Genomic DNA, 20,854 nt, shown 5'->3' with positions numbered 1-20,854 from the left:
AATGTCAGTTTTATCAACGCTTAAATTATGACTGTTTTAGTTTACTAATATTCTTATTATTATACAATTATACAATTACCATTAATTTAAATGTAAATTAGAAGAAGAAAAAGAATTGAAAAAAGCTAAAAGGTCCAAAAATAAAGCTATCAAGGAGGCAGAAAAATAATTAAAAAAGGAAAACTTGAAGAAAAAAAGAAACAAAAAGCTCTTAAAATAAAAAAAAGTCCAAGTAATTTAAATAATTAATTTAATTTTTTTGTTTGTGTAATATGTTATAACAAGACTTGAACTATTTAAACGTTAAATTTTAACAAACTGTATATTTTAGAATAAATATTTAATTTATTTATTCTAATATATTTTCAGTTTATTTAAAATTAGTAAGCACTTCATAACCTAATCATGATTAAATTTGAGGGTCAGAAATTGGGGCTACGGTCAGGGTCAGAAACTGCCACACGAAGAATTCTGAGGGTCAGAAACTGAGCTCTTAATGTCAATTTTTAAAACGTCAATTTAAAAATATAAATTTAGTTCAAATAATTTTTTTTATGCGCATTACTTTATTTTAAAAATCCTAAACTAATAGATAAAATTAAATTTTCTTCATTAAGTTAAGTTTTATATTAATTATTATAGTTTAACCTCCACCGTCACTCTAAAAGGTCAGAAACTGGGCCCCTTACCTTATAGGTTATTAAAAATAATTGGAATTTTTGAATTGTAGACATGGGTACAGGACAACATCTGTCGGGTCATCTAGTATATATATATATATATATATATATATATATAAGATAACTATTCCTTCCAAAAAACATATTTATTTTTTTCAAATTTTTTTTTTCAAATTTCCTTAAAATTTGCATCCTCCCATTGCAGCATCATCATTACCTCACCACTTTTTACTCTACCACTCCGGCGCACCACCATGTCAACCTGACCAAACCGTCCGTCCGCCGTCTAACCGTCCTCCACCGCCGTCCGCCGTCCGCCTTCGTCTAATAAAGCGCGCCGTTCGCCTCGGACGCCTCTTAGTATCAAATCGACCATTGTTCGCGATGGCAGTGCACACGTTCCTCGCCATTCTGGCAGCCCTCGTCGCATTCATATTATACATAGTGAAATTGTACACACCGGAAAAGGACAACCACCAGAAATTAATAATAATAGATAACCACCACCATCACCATCAGAAGTTACCCTTACCCGAGCCCCCAGGGCCAAAGCCGATTCCGATTCTGGGTAACCTCCATCTCTTAGGGAAGTACGAGGTGCCCTTTCAGGGTTTTACCGATTTGGCCAAAAAGTATGGGGATGTTTATAAGTTGAAGTTGGGTGCTACTCCTTGTTTGGTGGTTAATAGCGTCGAGAAAATAAGAGAGGTGCTGAATCAGAACGGGAAGTTCTTCGGAGGCAGGCCGGATTTTATTCGGTTTAATAAGCTGTTTGGGGTGACAGGAATAATTGTGAGTAGGAATTGCATGTTTTTTTTTAATTTCAAACAGTGATTGATAGTGACAAACAAATATTTTATGTGTTACAAAAAAATTAGTACTTTTTATGAAATAGGCGTCGTGTTGCGTATTTTTTAATTATAATATTAATTATATACATCAAATGTTAAAGTTGTTAATTAATATAATCACTTGGTGCTTTTTATTTACAAAATTTATAACATTTTTGTTACCCACTATACTCGCTATATAATTTGAAGCATTTAAATAAAATGCACTAACATTATTTTGTTTCGTCCCTTCAAAATTGAGTAGTGCTTTTCATTTTTTTAATTTTTTTTATTCAAAGCATTTGACCGTGTAATCATTTATCCTCTTAGTCAATTCAAAATTAAGTAGTGCTTTTCATTTTTTTTAAGGCATTTGACCGTGTGATCATTTAGCCTCTTATTACAGCGTTAATATTTTACATATTTATAATTATTTTAATTATTTTGTTTCGTCCCTTCAAAATTAAGTAATGCTTTTCATTTTTTTTAAATTTTTTTTCATTTATGGCATTTGACCGTGTGATTATTTAGTCTCTTATTACAGAGTTAATATTTTATATATTTATAATTAACAGAGATATACATATTTAACAAAGTTGTTTGCTACATATGATACAATAACTTATTCATTACCTTAATAACCTTAAACCTTAATAATTAATACTTTATTCTTCAATCTATATTTTTCTGTTTCATTTTTGTAAAAAATACACAAAAATGTTATACATATATTCTTTTCTTTTTTAAAACTGGTGTTTTTGATACAAAATATAATAGTAAAATTAATTGCTTAAAAAAATATTGCATTTAATTCAGTTTTTATGGATAATGAGTTATTAATTCGTTCTTTATTAATAAGTGATTGATGATGAAAAAAAAAATTTTTGATCACGTGATTTGTATAAAAATTTGTTTATTAATTTTTTTTAAAACGACGTTTTAAATTCCTGGCATATTTCCTAATTATAGTTATAATTATTGCAATCAAATGCTCTTAACTTACTTTGTTCTCTTTAAAAATAATTAGTGCTTTTAATTATTATATCAATGACATTCTGGTTCAAAATAAAATTTTAATTTTGATTTCCATTTATTGCATTAAACAATAAAAGTGTTTTTTTAGAATGTAAAAATATTTATATAAATTAATTTAAATTTTTATTGCGTTAGTTAATATTACAATATTAAATAAATTTGTTTTAGAGTTTAAAATTCGGTTAATTTCTTATTTGAAATCAGTTGACGATTTTGATTAAATATACAATTTAATTTTCGAAGTTTAAATGAAATATGTGACACAAAAACTAATTTTGTTGCCTTAAAAATTAACTAGTATTTTTATTTTCAAATTTTACTTGTAAAACTTGATTATTTTTAAACAAGTAGCAATTTTTACTAACAAAATTTAAAGTATTTAGGTTTTGCATTTAATTTATTTCGTTTTTGTTTTTTTTTTCTTGAAAATGTGTTAGTATTTTTTATTTTTTAAATCGATAGCATTTTAGGCAAATAGCATATTTATAATATTAATTTTTAATAGATATTTATAATATAATTAATCAACTTTTTTATTTTTATGAATGTACTACATTTCTGGTACTTACAATCATGTAGCTAGTATATTTATCATATAATGGTTTTTAATTTAAAAAATGGATGGCGTTTTTAATACACAACATATTTATAAAGTTAATTGAATTTTTTCACGAATAAAATATTGATGTTAATATTAATTAAAGCGTCAATTTTACAATCAAAGTGCATTTTAAAATAAAATTATTCATTATTATATTTATATTAATAATATCTAGATATTGATGACTTTACATTAAGCAAAAATTTGGTCTTATTAATTTATTTCAACAATGTAAATGTGCTATGAAAATGCAAAAGTTTTAATAATTCTTTTCACAAATAACGAATTGAAAATTTATTTAAATCACTTAATACTTAAAATTCATTAAAATTGAATCCTACAAAAAATATAAGTACGATTTCCCAAAAAAACTTATAAAAAACAAAAATAAATTTATGAATTATTAAATAAGTAATTTTATTAAACTGTTAATATTAAATATATTAAATTATATATATATATATATATATATATATGACATGTGTTAAATAAACATTTTAACAAATAAATATGATAAATGGTGAAAAAAAAGTTCTGAACACAAAAATTCATTCGTAATATTTTTTTTATTAATTACAATCTGTCTTTATACAAAAAAGACGTTCAGTAATTATTCACAAAATTAGAGGCAATTTTTAGGTATCTTGTTAAAGAAAAATGCATCTTAAGATTGCAATTTATGAATAAAAAATCAAGTGCTAAATTATTTCTGGTTTATCTCAAATATCGTGAAACGTTTTTATAAACTAACAAATATATTATTGAAAATTTGTTCATTAGTTTTATCTAAACATTAACAAAATCATTGTTTCGTAAAAATCTGTTGTTAATATAAATTGTTTGCGAACTTAAGAAATATTCACTAAATATCAATTACGGTTTTTCTCTTAAATTTGAACTGTAATATGATAAAAAAAACAGATGTGAATCCTTTAAAACTAGTTTCGAAACCAGAAGTCGTCCAGAATGTTTATCTATTTTATTATCATGCTCCTAGGTCAGTTTTTGATAAAAGAAGTATTTACTCTCGTTTTTTAATTTCATAAAAAAAGTACAGGAAGATTTTCTTTATAGTGTTAACAGAGATAAGATTTGAGATAAATCAAATATGTTTTGTAAAACCCTTTTGTCGTGAGAAAAATGGCATATATATGTATATATATATGTATATATATATATATATATATATATATATACATAACATTGCAATAAAATTGATTAAACATATAATATAGAAAGTAAAAAAATTTAAAGAAAAAATCATTTTACTTCTTTAACAATTTACAAAATAAATTAAAATGTCTTAATAATTATACCTAAAAGATTCAATTTTTAAAAATTTCCCAACTTCTATTAAGTTTTTATAAATTGACAATCAAACTTGTTCTTCCATTTTTTTATTAAAATTTTTAAAATAAGTATATATCGTAGAATTTTCTCTACTTTTTCTGGAATCTAATTTGTAATACATATTTATAATGACGACAAAGTCCAAGTGTGCAATTATATACTTTTATACAAGAAACAATTCTCAAGTGACAACAAATGATAACCTAATCAAGTTTTTGTTCCAAATAGGATTTATTTTGCTGATTTCAACAATTTTTGGCCATAATTATGCATTTAGTAAAAAATTAAAAAATGGATAAATACGCAATGAAAATATGTTTATAAAAATAGTTTTTGAGTCTGATTAACCTCTAATTCAATCCAGTAATTTTTTTTTCAAAAAAATTAACAAACCGGGATAATCTTTAATTAAATTTCCATCGAAGATGAAAGTACTCCAATTAATTAAATTTTGAAACCTTTTTTATGGATTCTATTTTTAACTTGTATATTGCAAATATAGAGTGAATGCTCAAGTTTACTAAACTTTATATTTTATATTATCAAATCTCTTTATTTTATATTTTTTTATTCTTCTTTATAAATTTATAATCTAAATTTCTACGATTTTTTTTTTGTCATAAAAACACAATTTTATTACCTGTAAAATATAACACAAGTTGCCATCTCATTTTATCAATTATCAATATTTTTTTATTTTATAATTAATAAATTACCGATATTATTCCAAAAATAAAGTATTCCAAATTCTAAGAAAATTGACTAACTAACCTTAGGTTTATTATTTATACTTAAAATGCAAATTAAAATCCCAAAAATTTTATTATTCTATATTCTATATCCTACTCTATATTCTATATTTTTTAATTTAACTTTGTTTTTTCTACGTTAGTTCTGCAAATACAAAATTATTTTTAATTTTTTTATAATTACACAAAAATGTTTTCAGCATGTATTATCAAATTTTCAAATTTTCAAGTCAAATTCTATCATATTCTAATTAATTTTTTTTTCTTTATCGTCAATTAACTAAATCGACTAAAATTATGAAAACCGTGTTTTACTACCCAAAAAATATTGACACAATATCAAGTAGTCTATATTACACATTCTATACCATATTCTATATTCTAACATATTTATATATAAATAATATATTCTGAAGGAAAAATCTAAGTAACTTTTTGTTATAAAAATATTAACTTGTTTCTAAACTATTTAAAGTTTTTGAATCTTATTCTATATTTTATATTGTAACAAAATTATCTGAAACACTTTTTTCATCTATATAAAAACACAAACTTAATCACACTTTACTGATTCTATCGAATTTTATTCTAAATTCTATTTAATAAATTTTATTTAAAAATAATGAAAACATTGTGCGTATAATTCTTATTATTATCTATAATCTATTTATGTATTCTAAAAGTACATAATTTTTTTACTCGAAAACGTCCCTAAATACTATCTTATTCTATTATATTCTATATAGTATGTTTCGATTTTGAATTTTATATTCTATCAATTTTTATTTTACATTCTAAATAAATTATCTAAAAAGCTTATTTTATTTTAGTAAAAATTACAAACCAAAAAAATATTGCCGTTATATAAAATTGTCAATAAATTCTGTCATTTTCATTCTATATTCTATGTACTACATAAATCAACAAAATGATTTTTTTAAACAAAAACAAAAATTTATTACTTAAAAAATTTATTGTAATTTATTCCAAATTCTACATTCTATCTCTATTTATTCTATATTCTATCAAATTCTATTTTAAATTCTTCATTTAACTAAAAAAATTGTTTAAGTTATTAACACGTAAATAAATCACTAAAAAAAATACGCTTTATTTTATTCTATATTTTGTCATTCTATATTCTGACCAAATTAACTAATTCATTACTTGATAAATATTCTCACTATTCAAAGTTTTAATCAAATTCTATCATATTTTATCTTTATTTCATTTTATACTTATGCAATGAATGCTTTATAAGAATTATATATATTTTCTCATATTCCATTTATTTTATGAATAGCGTAGATTTTTTGTTATGCATTATTTATTCTATATTCTATAAGTGCATACATACATAAAATATTTAGCTAATTTATTTACCATAAGATATTTCTTTTCCCTTAATGTCGCTTACAAAATTTTGACCAGCTCTCCGTCTATTCGCAAGTCGTATCCTCTTAAACCATCAAAGCGTAATCGTATTAATTATTATTATTTAAATAAATTAAAACGAAACATTTTATTATTTAACTAACTATAACAGTATTGCAAATTCTGTTCGGTTCTGTACTGTTTAATTTAAAATTTACAGTAACAATAAATAATATTTAATATTTATGGAGTGAACGTTAGTTAATTAATTAAACAATTAAAAAAATCAGTGTTTGAAATTGATCTATTTCTATTTTAATTGGCGGAATTCATCTAACTGTAAAAAGGAATGGTATAAAGAAAATAATTATGACGAAGATTTATTGTTATTGTTTATTTATTTAATTTAATTTGCACAAAATTATTTATTGTTTTCAAAACGAAAGTTTCTGCATTTCTAGAAAAGAACACGTAAGACAGAGTCTGGGGGTAAAATTTTTATCAAAAAACGAAATATTTTATTTGACAAATCCAAAATAGAATATGAGAGAATAATAAATTTAACTCAATGCAAAATTTTTGGAAATATATAGAATATGGTGGTGAAATAATAATAAATAGAATAAAAAATATAATACATGTTACATGCATTAAATAAAATTTAGAATGAAATAATGTGAAATAAAATTATTATTGGAATAATTATTTTAAAAAAATTTTGACATACAAATAAAATGTAGAATAAAAAATCAGAATGTGTCAGTAGAATATAGAACGATATTAAATTCACGTTGTGATAATGATTTTTTATGTGCTTTTTTATAACTAAAACAAAGTCCCTTATCAAATTTATTAAGAATGAAGAATACAAAATATATGAGCATAGAATAAAAAAATATACAATAACAACTTTATATGAGACATATCTATATTTATCGTTTATTTTTATATTCTACAAATAATTGTGTACGTGATTAGAAAAAATAAAGTCTTCTCGTAAATATGTTTAAAACATAATATATATAATGAAAATATAATATAGAATGTAGAATAAAATCTGATCAAATGTCATAATTTTAGAGTACAAATTGTGATTATCTGAATTGAACATGAAATATAAAAATTATCTAAAAAAGAATTTAGAATATAGAATGGAGTAGTATAGAATTTAAAGATACGTTTTCATGTTGTGACAACATTTTTTGGGTAAAAATTTGTGTTTTAATAACTATTAGAAAACTCTGAGTTAATTTGCTTACAATATAGAACAGAAAATATAAGCTAGAATATAGAATATAGAATGGAATTAGATAAAATACAATATTTCATCTTTATATCATGACAACTATTTTCCGAGGTATAAATTTGTATTTTAATTACTAATAAAGGTCTCTCAGTTAATTTCTATATAATATAGAATATAAAATTAAATGAGTTAGAATATAGAATATAGAATAGAATAAAAAAGAATACAATATTACAATTTTATCACGACAACTATATTTCGAGGTTTAAATTTGTGTTTCAATAGCTAATAAAAGTCTCTTAGTAAATTTTCTCATTTTATATTCTATAAATTCTATATTCTATATTCTTTTAAATTTTCTTTTTTTCTATTCTCTATTTAATATTTTTTTATTTGAATTTTTCTAATTCTATATCCTACATTACATCTTCATGTTGTGATAATTTTTGGGGTATAAATTTGTGTTTTAATAACTAATAGAATTCTCCTAAGAATTTTTGCATATAATATCAAATGACAAAGTTAAAATATATAATAGAATTAAATAGAATATATAATATTTCATCTTTGTGACAACAATTTTTCGGGGCATAAATTTGTGTTTTAATAATTAATAGAAGTCTCCTAGTCATTTTGCATAAAATATGGAATAAAAAATATATTAGTTAGAATATAAAATATAAATTAAAATTAGAATAAAATATAATGACTACTCAATAGTACTACTGTAAAATATTTTTTATGATTATTTGCACTTTTGTTACTGCCAACGACTGTAAAACTAACCTCCAGATAGCAGAAAATTTAAAAAAAAAATAGTAGAAAAACAAAAAAATTAAAATAAAAAAGCAGTTAAAAATTTAGAAAAAAAATTGATAAAAAAAATTAATAGGCAAATTCAAATTTCAAATGCTTAATTTTTTTCTGAGATATGCTACATAACATAAACATTAAATGTGACCTTGTCGTAAGATTTTCAATCGAGTTTATTTAACTTTTGTTTTGAGATAAATTGCAGGAACTTCCCGAATTCTAAACAAACGTTATTAAAAATATAATCCATAAATAACAATTTTATTGTCGCAATTATTAGACAACATTTTTAACATTTTTGCATAATTTTAAGAAAGTAAATGACTTCTGTCATTGCTATAAATTTACGATGAAATATGTGATAAAAATACTTTATTTTGTCGATAGATGGTGTTATTAACCTTCCTATCAAGCAGTGAGTGGTTATATAATTCGATTATATAATATTCGATTTAAAGATGTTAAGGTTATCGAAAACGAACTAATATTTTTTTTATACTCTAACTTTAAAAATACTTATTTTCAATTTTTTTCCCTAAAGGAGAAGTTTATATTTTTGCCAAAAAAATTCGATTCAGTTGTGTTATATTTTTTCGACGTTTCAAGCCATTCTGGATCGAATGAGACCAACATTTGGAAAAAGTATGTATGTGTTTGTCAACAGATTTTTTTACCTTATATTGACTTTTTCAAAAATGACTGAACCAATTTTAATATTTTAAAAACCATTCGGCGTACTTCTATAAGGACTAGTGTTTGTGCGATGATCGGCCCAGCTGTTTCTTCATATTCAACCAAAAAGTGTGAAATTTTTCGTCCACCCTCAATCCCAAATCGATTTTTGAAATTCAGAAACTGTGAAAAATTGCTAAATCGCAAAAATGCCAAAAGTCAATCATTTGGACTGAAATGCTCACGCAACTTGCTATACACTTAGTTCATCCAAATCCATAATTTAAGTAAGATAGTTATGTGAAATTATTAAGAGAATTTGATAAATATTTAACAGTATCTTTATTATTTCTACAATCTTATCTCATTCATACAAATAGTCTTCACAAGTATCATATTAAGACAAATAAAAATCAATTAAACCAGAATGGGGTGCAATTTATAATCTTATCTTAGTAAAAAGAAATAAAAATAAAATTCCTCCCCCGAGTTGTGGGCAAATTTATTCTATAATTTAGATTTGATAATCATTTAAAATTAATTAGCCTCATTTTAATATTCTTCATCGTCATTATTCCAAAAAATCTCCTTCAACTTCCAAAAATAATTCAATTTCTCCTCCGAATCGTCAGCAAGTTTTCACTTTAATCCAATTAGATAATTATGCAAAATTAATACGTTAACTTTAAAAATATTTGACCTTATCTCAATTTATCTCGGCTATAAAAATAATCTTCATTTTCATATTATCTTAAATAAAATTTAATTCTTCAAGCAAGTTTGTTGCAAGTACCCCGAGGCGTTCAGGGAACCATGACAAAAGTGGTAACAGAGCGTGTCACGTACATACACTCTTTTATAATTCATTCATAATTTATCTTATCCATTATTATTTATTATATATGTATGTATGAAGTGGTTATATATAATAAGATTAATTAATACCGAGCACACGCACCGGATTGTATTATTATAGCATAGTATTATTTTCTTTATAATTGTTTCAACGCCGCAATTAACAAGAAAAAGATCAGACTGCACGACGTCGGAGGAATATTGATGGTAGATGGTGGATTTTTGTTGTAGATTGAGATAGAATTTTAACTAAAAAGATTCTTTGGTCTACAATTTAAATTTGAAAGCAATATCATGCGTAATTTACGCACATGGAGCTTGTGCGTGAAACAAACATTCGAACTTTTAACTGCGAAACGTTAGGTGCCAGTTTCAGGTTTTTTGAAATTTTTTGTTACAAAACTAGTCAAGTTTTTTACCATTTTACAATCTTAGTTAAAGGCGCAATTTTTTGCTAAAACTTGTCTGCACACTTTAGTACACTTTTTTTTCAACCAGGGCCTCCCAAAGTTGACCGATTTTGAATGGATAGGTTAACAAGAAGTTTTGATTCTTGTTTTTATTTTTTATTCGATTTTTTTGCTACAAATGTACCAAGTATAGTACCATATTACAATCTTGACTAAAAGTGCAAACTTTTGCTGTATCTTGCCTACACACTTTAGCACACTTTTTTTAAACTACGGCCTGTCAAAGTCGATCAGTTTAGCAAATTTTAAATATATAGGTTAACAAGAAGTATTGATTCCTGTTTTATTCTTTACTCAAAATTTTTTGTTACAAAACTGTCAAGTTTTTTACTATTTTATAATCTTCGTTAAACGTGCAAACTTTTGCTAAAACTTGCCTACACACTTTAGCACACTTTTTTTGAACGACGGCCTCCCAAAGTTGACAGTATATGTGAAATGTTGATGAATGTTTTAAATAAATAAAAATTTTTTCCATGGTAAAAGTATCAGTAAATTTAAAAATTTAAATAAATATTTGGAATGTTATCTAATTCATTTTGCATAATTATCTAACTAGATTAAACCGACGATTTAAAGAAGGAAATTATTTTTTTTTTAATTTATGAGGCTAATAGAGATAACATTTATTACGAAGATAAGATGATAAAATATATTAAGATGATGTTGAACATTTATAAAATTATCTAATTAATTTTGTATAATTATCTGGCTAGATAAAACTTGCTACTAACTAAAAGAATAAATTTCATTATTATTTATTAAACGATTAACCTAGTAAAGGTTTAGAGGAGATATTGAATTTTATATTAATTACAATTACAATTTAACAAAATTTTTTGAGCTAAAGTAAAATTTTAAGAGTATTCTTATATTAAGATAATATTACAGCCTGAATTGTGATGATAAAATATATTTATGAATCTGTTTGGTGCAAATTTTTAGACTAAAAATTAGTCTATTTACATTAAAAATGTTAAAATACAATTTTTAATCTGATTATATTAAAATAATGAACAATGTAACTGTATAGTTGAATATAAACGAAAAAATTTTGACACTGTAATTAGAATATTAATTTACTTTTACAAAGTCTAAGAGAGAAAAAAAACTTGATTTTTAGACATAAAAACTTGGTTCCCTTTATATAAAAAGAGAGTTTATTTTTTTTTTAAATAGATTTCAAAAGTTTCAATTATTGTAAATGATTTTGATGTGCATAAAACTTTAAAGCACTTTTTTTAATTTATTCCTTGTAATTGAATTTGTATATTTAGCATTTAAAATGAATATAAATATTCTAAAATATTTTAAACAAATAGTTAACAAGTAGTTTATAGTTAGTTATAAATAAAAAAGTTCTTGATATTTATTCAATAGAATTAATTACATAATTTTGTGTTATTTTTATCACGTGACAATTTTAGTTATGCGATAAAAATAACACAAAATTATGTAATTAATTCTATTGGATAAAAATTAAGAACTTTTTTATTTAAAACTGACTACAAAAAACTTCTTGTTAACTACAAACTCTTAAAATAATTATTGAACAAATTTTAAATTATTTCATTTAAGTATTAAATTTTGAAAATATTATGACACACATTTGTATTATTTAATATTAATTTAATTTATATGAATTTATTTATATAAATTTAAAAAAAATACATGGCAAAGGTAACGAAATCGGACACTGTTCCCTAAAAAAATGAGATTCCGTTTTTTGGCATTCTTTGCTCCGAAACGGCCGAACCTGCCTTTGTCGAAAACTAATCAGCACGTCTTCTTATCAATACGAATCGAATGTTTTTTAAATTATTCAAATCGGTTTATCGTTGCTCCCGAAATCGTAGACGAAAATTGTATGCACACACAACACATCCATTTTTTCTAAAGTATGCCAAAACGTTCAGAAACCTTTGAAACGTAAAAATATGCAAAAAAAAAATATTTTTGCGACTACTATAACTTACCCTTACGGAAAGTTGTTAATCTAAATTTATAAAGTTTAATAATAATCTTCTGTTTTATGGGAAATCCGAAATATTGAGCCTTGTGTAAAAATGTGATATCAAAAAGTAGCTCTATTCAATTTTGCTTAAAAATACAAATCTAAGACACACTTAGTTCCAAATTGTGTATTGTCATCTTCCCAACTAAATCCTACACAAACTGTACTTTATGCTTACGTAGTTATAGAATTTATTAAAACTCTCCTTCGATAATTCAGTTTGTTGGGTTATAATTTAACCGTTGTAGCTGCGGACTGTATTAAACACTGATTTGTTGGTATAAATTATGTATTTGTTGCAGTTCTAATTACAATCACTGATTTATCACTAAGTTATAAATGAAGAAAGATATATTTATTTTTATTGGTTATTTACATGTTGTTAAGCGGACTTTACTTTTAGAAGTGAACTACTAGTACAAGTAATAATAATATTAATATCAATTACCAGGGGTAGCAACTATTCCGTGTAATGCTTGATGCCCTGAAGTTTGTCACCTTCATGGCCAATATAATAAAAGAAAAAGACGTCCGAACACAAACCTTCCTGATTATTTAACTCAATCAAAGTAATTTTTCATTTATACTCCAAGGCCATGATCACATACACTTCCTCCAACTCTTCACTCCCTTAACCTTGGCCCTTTTAACAATATCTTATATAATTACTTTACCATCAGATACCAGTTCTTGTTTCTCATAATTTCTTGATCATGGTCAAGGTTTTTCGAGGATTGACAATCAACCTTGGTGGTGGTCAATGGTCAACAATAACAAGTTGTTTTTGTACTCGTCAGACCACTTTCTTCATTGATAATAATGATCGTGATGATGATGATGATGACAAACAATTGATGAAATTACAATAACTTGTTTGTGAATTTTGATGGTAACCCGAACCCCGACTTGAGGTATTTAAGAGGATTCGATAACATAATATACCATTGATATGAGAGTTATCGATTTGATATTTATTATTATTGATTGGAAATGATATTTTGATTGGTGGTTGAATAAATTGAGATTCCGATCGGATGAGAGATTATATGAATGAATGAAAATATTATATGAATTTTAATAATTTCAAAAAATTATATTTATTTTACTGAGCTAATTAGCAGCCCATTCGTCAAAATAAAAAAAAGTTAAAAGAAAAATATACTTTATAATTATACGTTTTATGACTTTTTATGTGTCACTATTCATCAATTTTAATATAAAATATACAATGAATACGAATACTCGAAATATTTATAAAAAAATATATAGTGAGACGAAATATACATGCAACTCCCATTTTTAATAATTAATTAGTTCTGAAATTATTTAAAATGAAAGAGTTTTCAAAAAGTTGTATTTTTGAAATGTTTGATTTATTTAATTATGCAAAATTGTCACGTTTGTTTTATATGTCAAGAGATCTTAATTTCTTAGAAATGAATTTTTATTTTCAATTTTTCAGAACATAAATAAATTTAATATCCATTACAAGAATTTAAAAATAGTGAAATTTGTTATTTAAAAAAAAGTTAAGTTTTGAATAAAATAAATAACATTCCTATTATTTTTTGTTTAATTTAAATACTAATATTTTGATTATGAAATCTACTATCGTTTTTTTTATTTTAAATTTTCGCTTTTTTTATTATTTAACTTTTATGAGATTTTCATAAAATATGTTATCATTTTTGAAAATTCTAAAATTGTAAAGCTTTTTAAAAATTGATAATTTGATTTATGAAATTTGTTATTTTCTTTAAAAAAATGAAATGTATGGGTATAAAATATCTCTTGAATATTCTCATATCTTGAAAATATAAAATGACTAATATATAGTCATTTTTGAAAATGTAAAATTTTAAAATCTGTTATTTTGCATTATGAAATTATTTGGTTTCATAGAAATAAGCAATTTTGAATATAATGTTTAAATATTCTTTTAATATTTTGATTTCTGAGAATATAAAAATGTTGAAACTTTAAATATAATCAGATTTTTTTTTACGGAAAGAGTTAAATATTTAAAATATTATTTTTTTAATTTAATATTTTCCGGAAAATCTTCTTGAATCTTTGAAATAAAAAATATAACAGATAAATATTCCTTTTTGATTTTTGAAGAATTTTATTATACATTTCTTTTGTAATTTTGAATATATTGAAACTTTAAAAAAATTATATTTTGAAAATTATGTTTTTTTTTCAATAAAATAAAGAAGTTTTGAATAATATGATAAAAAAAAATTGTTTAAATTTAGAACTATTTTATAAATTTTGAAATATAATTCAATAAATGGAATAAATTTTTATTTTCATTTTTTGTGTATTTACATAACATACTTGTTTTTGAAAAATTTAAAAACATTCAAACCTTTTAAAAATCGATGTGAGGTTTGTTATTGATAAAAATGTAAAAGTGAATACATGAATTATAATTTTTTTACAATATTTATAATTTTTGGAATATACATAATACACCTACATATAATATATTTTTTATGATTTTTTCATAGTTTTTTTTATTATTGAACATTGATGTATGTGATAAATTTAATTAATACTCTTACATACATTATAAGTATCAATTGAAAATCGTATGGATTATTTTTTATAAAACCAAAATTTATATTTCAGACAGTAAAATTTTTTATCTAAATTATTAACCTAATTTTTTATTATAATTTTACATTTATCTGAAAGTTCATGCATTTTGTCGTAAAGAATAATGTCACATATATATATAACTTATTGTTAGTTACTTTGAAACTTTGAATTTAGAAAAAAAGTCAACTTTAATTGTGGAAAATTTACGATTATTTCATATTATCATAAGCTAAAGTAGTAAATTAACAAACCATTAAAAAAAGTTATTAAAAAATTGCGAGTTTTATAAGTGAATATCTTGTTTTTTCATAAAAATTGAAGATTATTATCGAAAATTATTTGACTAGCAAAAACAAAAAAATTCATATTCTTCCTGTCTATTCTACTTCAAATCACCAATTCATATTCTACTCAATTTCAATCCAACAAATTAAACGACAGTTTCATGTCATTGCCAGGACTCGAACTGAGTATCCCTGAAGTGTGAGTCGGGCATACTACTGACTGAGCTATTTTCAGCTTTTTTTCATTTTACCAAACCAAAAACAATATAAATAGAATTAGTTGAAGTTTTACTTGAAACCAGCAAAAGGTATTGAAAATTTTCAGGATGCTAAATCGTCTTGTTATTTATTTTTCTCTGAAATATTTTTTCTATGCACATCGTTCATCTATTTTCCTCGTATCGTTGTTTTTCACTCATATGGCACATGTTTTATTTATGCAATTAAAATTAAATAAAATTAAACAAATAATTTATGGCACGCGAGTCCGTGACACAGAGCGATAACACTCTCCTAATAGTAACATAACAACATATTCATTAATATACATTTATATTTAAATACAATTATATATATATATATATATATATGCAATATATATTTATATTTATATTAATATAAATATGTATTTATCTGACCTTGACAGTCTGCACGCACTACTCTGTTGTAATACGAAGCTTTTCTTCTGGACTTGTTTTATTTTATTTTGTTGAGTTACATATTAATCATAAGACGTTACTTAATTTCATTAACGACAGATTCGGATATAAATCGTGATCGTTTGTCATAATATTAGTGATAAACTAGTGGTGTATGACATCGTGCCTTCAGGCAAATTGCTGGAACTTCCCGTACCGTAATGAAATATTCGAAAAATATTAAACGTTTTCAAATATATTATTACAAATACTCTGTAACTTTCATTATTTTTGCTATCTTATTGTTATATCTGAGTAAATTAAATGTGAATCATAAATCATAAATAAATTTATCTCCCGAAAATTAACAATCGTCATTTCATTTCGAATTCAATTTCAAAAAAAAATAGTTGCCTAATTTACACAAAATTGAAAAAGTGCTCCCGTATAGTCACAGTCTAAACGCATTTGCAAATAATTCTGTGCGACATTTTCACTTATACTGTGTTTAGCTTGGCGGCATTTTCACATTTTTCAATAGTTTTCACAAAATTGAAAAAGTGCTCCAGTACATAAACAGTCTAAACGCACTTGAGTGAACATTTGTACCAGAGTGGCGGTTAGACTGTGCTTAGCCTGGGTGATTTTTTAAATTTTTAATCAAAAATTACAAAAATATTTTTTGAAAAAAAAAATTAGAAACAATTTTTCTTTCCAAAAGCAATTATTTGTTGAAACAAGCAGAAAATTCTTTGAATCATTTAAATCGGACACTTAGTTCTCTCAAAAACTGCCAATATTTGCACATTTAGCTCTGTATCTTCGAAATGGCGGGACCTGCCTTTGCGAAAAACTAATCACCTCTTCTCCCAATCATTACAAATTGAATGTTTTTTAGATCATTCAATTCCGATACTCCGTTCTCTCAAAAACTCGATTTGTATTTTTTGCACTGTTTGCTCCGTATCTCCGTAACTGCAGGACCTGCCTTAGCAAAAAACTAATCAGCACATCTCCCTATCAATAGAGATCGAATGCTTTTTAAACCATTCAAATCGGTTGATCCGTGCGCCCGAAAACGTGGACGAAAAAATGCGGACATTCAAAACACACACACACATCCATTTTTTCTGAGGTATGCCAAAATGTTCAGAAACCTTCAAAACGTTGAGAAATGTAAAAATTTTCATTTTCGATTTTCGGCCCATTACAATAACTACCCTAAAATTATTGGTAGACAGGTAGACAAGTGAAAAGAAAGATGGGTAGACTTATAGACAGGTAGTCAAATCGGAAATGCAACAAAAACTTGAAAAAAGATCATTTAGTAGTCAACAATGAGCATTAAACATCATTAATATTGTTTTATATATAAATAAAATTATTGGCAGTTAGGAAGTTGCCTAAAGCTAAATGCCACTTACACCTAGTTATTTTAGCATTGACCACCTTAACATCCCTTGACTGTAATAACTTTACGTATATATAATCAAAGAGACATAAAAAAGTTGCACTCATGCTAAAATTGTTATTTGACGTGTGTGCCATTTGGAGGTTAAGTTTTATGTGTGAAGCGCCTGAACGCACAGTAAATACATAGCATTACCGTAACACACCTTTTATAGTGTGCTTGTTAAAATAAAATATACTATTTTTAATATTTTTCCTTTTCCAGCCCTGGCCCTCTGCGACTGGTCCCACCTGCAGCAAAAAAGGCGCAATCTAGCCCGAAAGCACTGCTCGCCCCGAGACGGATCATCTTATTACTCCAAACTGGACGAGGTTGCCCGTCTAGAAATGTCAGAATTCCTGCACCAGCTCGAAATAAGCGTAAATCCTGGCCAAGAATACAAACTGAAACCCCTGGTGATGGCAACTTGTATGAACATGTTCAGCCACTACATGTGTTCCATCAGATTCGGCTACGAGGACGACGAATTTAGGGAAATTGTGAGGTATTTTGATGAGATTTTCTGGGAGATTAATCAGGGATATGCTATAGATTTCCTGCCGTTTTTGTTGCCGTTTTATCGTAACCATATGAAGAAACTGGAGACTTGGTCGAAGGATATTCGGAGTTTTATTTTGTCCAGGATTATTGATGATAGGGAACGCGATTTGGATCCTGAAGAGCCCGAGAAAGATTTTACAGATGCTTTACTGCACAGTTTGCGTGAAGATTCAACAGTAAACCGTGAGACTATAATTTATATGCTAGAAGATTTCCTGGGTGGACATTCTGCAATCGGTAACCTAGTAATGTTGGCGTTAGCCAACGCCGTCAGAAACCCCGAAGTCGCCTGCAAAATCCAGCAAGAAATCGACCAGGTCACCGATTTTAACACCAGGAGCATCACTTTGTACGATACCGAAAAAATGCCTTACACAGTATCTGCTATCTCCGAAACTTTAAGATACTCATCATCACCTATTGTACCTCATGTCGCCACAGAAAACACCAGTATAGCCGGTTATGCCGTCGAAAAAGGCACCATAGTGTTCATTAACAACTATGAACTAAATACAAGTGATATTTACTGGAACAAACCTGAACAATTCGATCCTGAACGGTTTTTGGAACCTGTACCCGAAGATACCAAGAAACAAGACTTGCACAACCAAGATTTTCATAATCAAGATTCGGGCTTAGAGTCTGATTCTGATATTTTAGACGATGCAAATAAACCCAAAATGAGGGTCAAGAAAAATATACCGCATTTCCTGCCCTTCAGTATTGGTAAAAGGACGTGTATTGGTCAAAGTTTGGTCAGGGGTTTCAGTTTTGTCATGTTCGCCACTATTATGCAACATTACAACGTCAGTACATCGGATGTTAAAAATATCAAAACGTATCCAGCATGTGTTGCAGTACCTCCGGATACATTTTCCCTGATTTTGGAACCAAGAATAAGAGAGTAGATATATTTAGAAGGTAAAAAATATTTTAAGGTATCAATCCAGGGATATAAATCTCTCATTTATTATCCAATGTCTGTTTTGGAAACAAAAAATAGTTTCATATCCAAAGGAGGTTGTTCTATATTTTGCAGCTATTTTTTGATAACTGATCTCTATTTTTACAAGCACACAATAAATAGTTGGTTAAAATATTTTTAGTAAGGTAAGGTGAGTGAGAATAATGGTCGATAGATTTATACTGACTTGTAGATTTAAAGTTATTTATATTATTACAAGAGTAGTCCCAAAAGTACTTGGTTTCGAAATTTTTTTGCTTCTTTCGGTCATTTTGCTCGAATTGGTAAATGTTTAAGAACAAACCACACAAAATTTGGCTAATCTGGATCTATTATTATAGAAAGTTTACGCAATTTCTTTGTTTATCCAAGGATAGTGACAAATGAGTGTTTTAAACATTTATTTTCAATAAAAAAAACTCAGTGTCACAGTTGTTGACTTTTTGGGCATGCAGCAACCTACTGTCTCTGCAGAAATAAACCCAACCTTGGTTTTTATTAAAAAACAACTAATTGTCGATTAAAAAAATTATATTTTGAAAGAAATCTTTTTGAACTTGAATTTCAAGAAGTTTCTTGAACTTTCTTGATTATCAAACACTCAAATATTAGTCTATATCTAGATAAAAAAAATTATTTAAAAATATGGTTTTAATAATTTAAAAGTTATGACTATCTATCAATCAAGTACTTCTAGAATGAAATTTTTGAACTAAAATATAAATATTTTGAAAAAATCTTTTTGGAATTTGAATTTCAAGTAATTTCTTGAACTTTCTTGATTATCAAACAATCAATTATTAGTCTATATCTAGATAAAAAATTCAATTGAAAAATCAAAATTGACTTTTTAACAGTCAAGTACTTCCAGGACTGCTTTCGTAAATGTAAAATTATTTGAAATTTTAAATTATTATAGATGAATTAAGAAAAATGAATAGTTTAACAGCATTGTGTGAAAAAGTTTGTGTGTATAATTTATATGTATAAAAATTATATAATTGTGTGAATGTTAATAAATATCAATTTGTTATCATAGATATTATTTACAATAATTATTTAATCAGCTTATAATTTTTATGAGAATGCATATCAGCATTTATGAAAATGCATATTTAGAAACTGTAAATATTATATTTAAATACGTTAAAGTTTAAGTTAAATTAATTACTTAGTTTTTATTTTAAATAAATAATATTTATGTATATTTTTTATCATTTATATTTATATGTGTGTAATGCATCACCAAGAAAAATTGCAAGATCTAAATATTCATCGCAAAAAAAATCTTTATTTTCAATTTCATAAAATTATTTTTGCACTAAAGATGTACTCGTATTTATTATAAATTTTCAAAAAAATTAAAATTTAACTCTGTACAATTTATAAGTTTATTTTCGAAAAATATTGCTCTTTCATAAAACGATTTTACATAAGAGAGCAATTTTATTTAAGAATAAACTTAATTTAGGAACTTGTAGAATTTTAAATCTAAAATTTATACAATTTATATGCTTCAAAAATTATTAAATGTATAAATAAATAAAGTAAGATGATCTCGCGAAATTTTTGAGGTCAAACGACATATTTATATATTTTCAAATTTCAACTTAAAAAATAGAACGAGTAATTCATAAAATTTTTGAAATTGCAAAAAGTGAGTC

The 20,854-nt window shown here is 25.1% G+C and overlaps 1 protein-coding gene across 1 annotated transcript in view; it reads left to right on the top strand.

Moving 5' to 3' along the window:
* The window catches only part of LOC113367650 (cytochrome P450 307a1-like), a 48,330-nt gene extending 29,196 nt beyond the window's left edge, over window positions 1–19,134 (top strand). Inside the window, 3 exon segments of the mRNA XM_026609237.1 lie at window positions 886–1,452; window positions 1,455–1,472; window positions 17,891–19,134. Coding sequence (XP_026465022.1) covers window positions 886–1,452; window positions 1,455–1,472; window positions 17,891–19,134 — 1,829 coding nt within the window.
* The last annotated feature ends 1,720 nt before the right edge of the window (window positions 19,135–20,854 follow it).

Source organism: Ctenocephalides felis, unplaced genomic scaffold (assembly GCF_003426905.1).
Source record: "Ctenocephalides felis isolate EL2017-DRISC unplaced genomic scaffold, ASM342690v1 CF-g0.4_SCAFFOLD_01170, whole genome shotgun sequence".
In the NCBI taxonomy this organism is placed as follows: Eukaryota; Metazoa; Arthropoda; class Insecta; order Siphonaptera; family Pulicidae; genus Ctenocephalides; species Ctenocephalides felis.
The sequence above is the reverse complement of the archived record's forward strand: the minus strand, read 5'-3'. Positions and strand labels throughout refer to the sequence as shown.